Source organism: Orycteropus afer, unplaced genomic scaffold (genome assembly GCF_000298275.1).
Source record: "Orycteropus afer afer isolate SDZICR_OR568_19922 unplaced genomic scaffold, OryAfe1.0 scaffold00774, whole genome shotgun sequence".
NCBI lineage: Eukaryota > Metazoa > Chordata > Mammalia > Tubulidentata > Orycteropodidae > Orycteropus > Orycteropus afer.
In genome coordinates, this window is record NW_006922361.1 from 60,576 (window position 1) to 67,368 (window position 6,793).

General features: G+C 43.7%; 1 protein-coding gene across 1 annotated transcript in view; it reads left to right on the forward strand.

The window, feature by feature from the left end:
* The first annotated feature begins 318 nt into the window (after nt 1-318).
* Nucleotides 319-6,793, forward strand: part of LOC103211699 (putative adhesion G protein-coupled receptor E4P) — a 68,472-nt gene continuing 61,997 nt past the window's right edge. The window contains exons 1-2 of the mRNA XM_007957683.1: nt 319-349; nt 5,243-5,386. Coding sequence (XP_007955874.1) covers nt 319-349; nt 5,243-5,386 — 175 coding nt within the window. The remainder of the gene's footprint in view (nt 350-5,242; nt 5,387-6,793) is intronic.

A 6,793-nucleotide genomic window follows, 5' to 3' on the forward strand; every position in this document is an offset into this window, starting at 1 on the left:
TGAATCTGAATTGACTCAGTGGCAGTGGGTTTGGTTTAGGCTTTTCTTCTGTGAAGACTGACAGTCTTGAAACCCTATGTGGCAGGTCTACTCTGTCCTCTAGGGTGTTGTGAGTTGTAATCAACTGTAAGGCAGTGGGTTTGGTTTGGCCTTTGCTTCTGTAAAGATTACAGCCTTGGAGACTGTATGGGGAAGTTCTCCTCTGTCCTATGAGGTTATTATGAATAGGAATTGACTTGATGGCACATGGCAACTACAACCATAGTATGCTAATGTTTTCCTTGTTTTCTCAGATTGTGGCTGACAGATCTCAGAGCTATGGGCACCAGGTACCTGCTCCTCCTCTCAGGTGAGTATAACAAAGAACTCCCCATCCCTGGAATGCTAACTTTGTTATTCGCCTATATTTGGCACTTTCTCAAGAAATAACTGTTAGTCCCATTAGTATCTCTCACACTAAATCTCTTAGGTTGGGCTCCCCACCCCAAAGAAGACTCTGAGACAAGGACTTGGGTGTAAGGAATTAATTAGTGTGGTAATCCCAGGAAGCCCAGGTGAGGCAGGAAAGGGAGAAGAGAGTGGAGATTGTGGTCATGAGGGGTTAGGGCTGTGGGATGAAGCAATGGTGGCTCAGCAGCAGAACTCTTGCCTTCCCTGTGGGAGACCTGGGTTCTATTCCTGGCCTGTAAACCTTCTGTGCAGCCCTCACCCATCTTCCAGTGGAAGCTTGAGTGTTATTAGGATGCTGAATAGGTTTCAGTGGAGCTTCCAGACAAAAATGGACTTGGAATAAAGGCCTGGTCAGGGGATCAGAACAGAGTGAGCAAGCAGCAGAGGGATGCAGGTAAGGCGAGGGACCCAGGCCCCAACCCCCAAGTGGCAGGAAAGTGGAGGAGAAAGAAAAGGAAAGCCAGGGGATCCAGGACAGAGTGAGCAAGTGACAGGGATCCAGGTAAGGGGAGGGTGGAGAGGTTTTGAACAGCTAAGAGAGACAAACTTGTCTGTCAGTTTATCGTACTGTGGTGGCGTGTTGCTGTGAGGCTTGAGGCTGTGCCAGCAGTGTTCCAAATGCCAGTGGGGTTGCACATGGTGCACAGGTTTTGGCATAACTTTCACACTGAGACAGACTAGGAAATAGGAAGAGGCTATCCACTTCTCAAAGAATTGGTCAGGGAAAATCTTATGAATAACAGAGAAACACTGTCTGTTACATTACTAAGCAACTATATGAATAGCCTTGAAACACTGTCTGATACAGTGCAGGAAGACAAGCCACTTAGGTCAGCAAGCTCTAAAAATATGACTGGGAAAGAGCTGCATCATCAAAGGAGAACAAACCTTACTGATATGGATAAACTAAAGCTTTTGAGACCTCCATTTGCTAATGTGACACAACTCAAACTGAGAAATAGCAGCAAACATCCATTAATAATTGGAGCATGGAATGTACAAAGTATGAATCTAGGAAAATTGGAAGTTGTCCAAAATGAAATGGAACGCATAAAGATTTATATTCTAGACATTAGAGAGCTGAAGAAGACTGATTTGGGCCATTTTGAACCAGACAACCATATGATCTACTATGCTGGGAATGACAATTTGAAGAGGAATGTTGTGGCATTCATCATCACAAAAGGTATTTCAGGATCTGTCCTGAAGTACAATGCTGTTAGTAATAGGATAATATCTATATGCCTGCAAGGAAGACCAGTTAATACAAATATTATTCAAATTTATGCACCAACCACCAAAGTCAAGATTTTTATCAACTTCTGCAGTATGAAATTGACCAAACGTGCAATCAAGATGTGTTAATTATCACTGGTAACTAGAATGCAAAAGTTGGAAACAAAGAAAAATCATGAGCAGTTGGAAAATTTGGCCTTGGTGACAGAAATAATGCTGGAGATAGCATGATAGAATTTTCCAAGACCAATTACTTATTCATTGCAAATGCCTTTTTTCAACAACAAAAACAGCACCTATACAAGTGGACTTCGCCAGATGGAATACAAAGGAATCATATTGACTACATTTGTGGCAAGAGGTGATGAAAAAGCTCAATATCTTCAGTCAAAACCAGGCGAGGAGCTGATTGTGGAACAGACTATCAACTGCTCATATGCAAGTTCAACAAGTCCACGAGAGCCAAAATATGACCTTGAACATATCCCTCCTGAATTTAGAGACCATCTAAAGAATAGATTTGATGCATTCAACACCAATGACCAAAAACCAGAAGAATTGTGGGATGACATCAAGAACATCATCCATGAAGAAAGCAAGAGGTCATTAAAAAGATGAGAAAAAAAGAAAAGACCAAAATGGATGTCAGAAGAGACTCTGAAGCTTGCCCTTGAGTGGAGAGTAGCAAAAGTAAATGGAAGAAATGACAAAAGAACTGAACAGAAGATTTCAAAGAGCAGCTCGAGCAGCCAAAACCAATTACTATAATGAAATGTGCAAAGACTTGGAGTTAGAAAACCAAAAGGGAAGAATGCGCTTTGCATATCTCAAGCTGAAAGGACTGAGTGAAAAATTTAAGCCTTGAGTTGCAATATTGAAAGATTCTATGGGCAAAATATTGAATGATGCATCAAAAGAGGATGGAAGGAATACACAGGGTCACTGTACCAAAAAGAACTGGTCCATCTTCATCCATTTCAGGAGGCAGCATATGATCAAGGACCAATGCACTGAAGGAAGAAGTTGAAGCTGCACTGAAGGAATTGGTGAAGAACAAACCTCCAGGAATTGAAGGAATACCCATTGAGATGTTTCAAGAAACAGATGCCCCACTGGAGACACTCACTCGGTTATGCCAAGAGATTTGGAAGAGAGCTACCTGGACAACTGACTGGAAAAGATGCATATTTGTACCCATTCCAAAGAAAGATGATCCCACAGAATGTGGAAATTATAGAATATCATTAATATCACACACAAATAAAAATCTTACTGAAGATAATTCAAAAATGGTTGTAACAGTATATTGACGGAGAACTTCCAGAGGTGCAGGCTGGATTCATAAGAGGACGTGGAATGAGAGATATCATAGCTGATGTCAGATGGATCCTGGCTGTAAGCAAATAATGCCAGTAAGATGTTTACTTGTGTTTTATTGACTATGCAAAAGCATTTCATTGTGTGGATCATGACAAATTGTGGATAACATTGAGAAGAATGGGAATTCCCAGACACTTAATTGTATTCATGAGGATCCTGTACATAGACCAGGAGGCTGTCAGTCGAATGGAACAAGGAGACACTGCATGGTTTAAAATCAAGAGGGGAGTGTGTCAGGGTTGTATTCTTTCCCCATACTTATTCAATCTGTATGCTGAGCAAATAATCTGAGAAGCTGAACTATATGATGAAGAACATGGCATCAGGATTGGAGGAAGAATCATTAATAACCTGCGAAATGCTGACCACACAACTTTGCTTGCTGAAAGTGAGGATGACATGAAGCAGTTACTGATGAAGATTGAGGAATACAGTCTGCAGTATGGGTTACATCTCAATATGAAGAAAACAAAAATCCTCACAACTGGACCAGTAAGCAGCATCATGATAAATGGAGAAAACATTGAAGTTGTCAAAGAATTCACATTGCTTGGTTCTACAATGGACGCCAATGGAAGCAGCAGTCAGGACCTCAGATGACATGTTGTTGTTGTAGTTATGTACCGTCAAGTTGGACCCGACTCATAGCGACCCCTCCTTGGGTTTCCGAGGCAGTATCACTACGGAAGTAGATTGCCCCATCTTCCTTCCAAGGTGTGGCTGGTGGGTTTGAACTGCCAGCCTTCTGGTTAGCAGTCAAGTGCCTTTTGGCACTATGCTACCAAAACTCAGATGACAGCACTGGGTAAATCTGCTGCAAAAAGCTCTTTTAAGCACTGAGGGGCAAAGATGTCTCCTTGAGGACTAGGGTACATCTGACAGAAGCCATGATATTTTCAATCGCCTCATATGTATTTGAGAGCTAGACAATGAATAAGAAAGACCGAAGAAGAGTTGATGTTTTTGAGTTGTGGTGCTGCCAAAGGATGCTGTGAATACCATGGACTGCTAGAAGAACTAATCAATCTGTTCTGGAGGAAGTACAGCTGGAATGCTCCCTGAAAGCAAGAATGGCCAGACTTTGTCTCACCTACTTTGGTCATGTTGTCAGAAAGGACGATTCCCTGGAGAAGGATGTCATGCTTGGTAATGTGGAGGGTCAACGAATGAGGGGAAAGCCCTGAACAAGATCGATTGACACAGTGACTGCGGCAGTGCTCAAGTATAGCAGGGATCACGGAGTTGATGCAGGACCAGACGGTGTTTCATTCTGTTTTGCATAGGGTTGCTATGAGTTGGAGACAATTCAATGGCGCCTGAGAAAAACACATCAACTTCCAAAAATTATCCATTGAAAACCCTATGGAATGCAAAGATCTGATCCCATTTGCATGGAGTTGCCACGAGTCAGGGGCTGGCTCAGTGACTGCTAAAAATGATATATTTCATGTAAGTGGGATCATACACTATTTGTCCCTCTGTAACTGATATCATTTACATGTTTCTAAGATTCATCCATGTTGTAGCATGTATCAGAACTTCACATTATATTTCTAATAGACAGTGCCAGGTTAGAGGTCTAGACTAGTAAAGATGTTGGGTGCCACTGAGTCCATTCCTCCTCACAGCTACCCTGTGTGACAGAATAGAACTGCCCTGTAGGGTATTCCTGGCTGTAATCTTTATGGGAGCAGATTGCCAGGTCTTTCTCCCACTGGTGGGTTTGAACCTCTAACTTTTTGGTTATCAGCCAAGCACTTAACCAGTGTACCACCCGGGCTCCTTGGTAACGATCTACTGTTGAGTATAGAAAGGAGACCAGTTTTTTTTTTTTTTTTTTCAGTGCTAGACTTGGAAAAAATGCTGAAATAGCTGCTAGAATGTCAGCAATGGGGGCACAAAGCTGCAGCCCCATGTTCCACTCATTCCTCAGGACTACATGATGCCCTGCGTTTTAGCTCTTCTGGGAGGGTGTGCACAGGAGCTCTAGTGGCATAGTGCCTAAGGCATTTGACTGCTAACCAGAAGGCTGGTGGTTCAAACCACCAGCCACTCCTCAGAAGGAAAATTAGGCAAGCTACTTCCGTAGAGATATATAGGCTTGGAAACCCAAGGAGGGGTCGCTATGAGTCGGATCTGACTCAACAGCAGTGAGTTTGTTTTTTTGGCTTGGAAGGTTGTGCAGTGAAGCTAGCATGTTGCGCAGCAGAAGAAAAGGCCTATAATCAGAGCTCTGGGCATGCCCCATCTGAACTGTCCCCTCTTTTCTCTGTTTCAGGTCTCAGTGTCCTGGTGGCTGTGTCAGAATCAAATTCAGATGGTGAGTCTACTTACAGCCGAAGGCCAAGGGCAAAAGCATGGGGCTCTGGAATCTGCCTGTAGGAGGAGCCCTTTGCAACTGAGTCCCTGTTGCATTCTGCATACCCCTTTGGGTTCCCAAGGACTGATTTCCTCTTCACCACCATCACCTTCATCACTCCATTTATGTAGCACTTATGTTGCCTTGCACCCCATACTAAGTAAACCCTTTGGAGAGGAGTCGATTCTGACTCATGGCGACCCCAAGTGTTACAGAGTAAACTGTGTCTCTGAGGATTTTCTTGGCTGTCCTCTTTATGGAGGGAGCCCTGGTGGAACAATGGTGAAGAGCTCGACTGCTAACCCAAAGGATGGCAGTTCAAATCTACCCAGCAGCTCTGCAGAAGAAAGACCTGGTGATCTACTCCCATAAGATTAAAAAAAAAAAAAAAAAATCACTGCCATGGAGTCAATTCTGACTCATAGTGACCCCCATTAGGTTTCCAAGGCTGTAAATCTTTACTGAAGCAGCTTGCCTCATCTTTCTCCCATGGAGCAGCTGGTGGGTTCAAACCATTGACCTTTTGGTTAGCAGCCAAATGCCTTGACCATTATACCATGAGAGCTCCTCCTGATGGCCAAGAAAACCCTATGGCACAGTTATACTCTGTCACATAGGAGGTTGTTGCGAGTCTGAATCAACTCGGCAGCAGATAACGATACTCTTTATGGAAGCAGATCATCAGACTTTTCTTCGATGGCACTTCTGGGAAGGTTCACACTGCCCATCTTTAGGCTAGTAGTCAATTGCAAACATCTTGTGCCACCCAAGGACCTCTAAGCAAATCACATGCATCATTCCATTTAGTCCTCATAACAGTCCTACAAAGAAGGTCTTGACATTGTCCCCACTTGATCAATGATCCTTGAGAGAAGTGGCTGGCTCCAGTCACACATCTGGTGGGTGTCAAGATTCTACCCTTTCTTTCCCCAAAGCCTGCACCCCAAGTCATCCTGGGAGGTACTTTGCCTTTACCACCTATCTTAATTAGGCCCCCTCAGAGATAAGGACTTTGGAGCCAGTTGTTTATCTGGAAGTGATCCCTAAAGCAGCAGATGAGAGGGGAAGTGAGATAAGAAGACCAGTTACCAGTTGCCATGAGTCAGGGTCAACTTGTGTGTCAAGAATAGAACTTTGGGGGAGTTCCGGCAAGATGGCGGACTAGGCAGAGGGACTGCACAGACCCTCTTCAACAGAGAAAAGGGAAACCAATTAGCACAGACACAGAAGATAATCTTGGACCCCTGAGCCTTGAAGGGAAGGATACAAAAGTGGACTAAACCCCAACTAGCAGAAGAATCTGCATGAAAATACCAAAAAAGGAGACACATGGAGCTGCGGTCTGGCAGCAACCTGAGTGACCCTGAC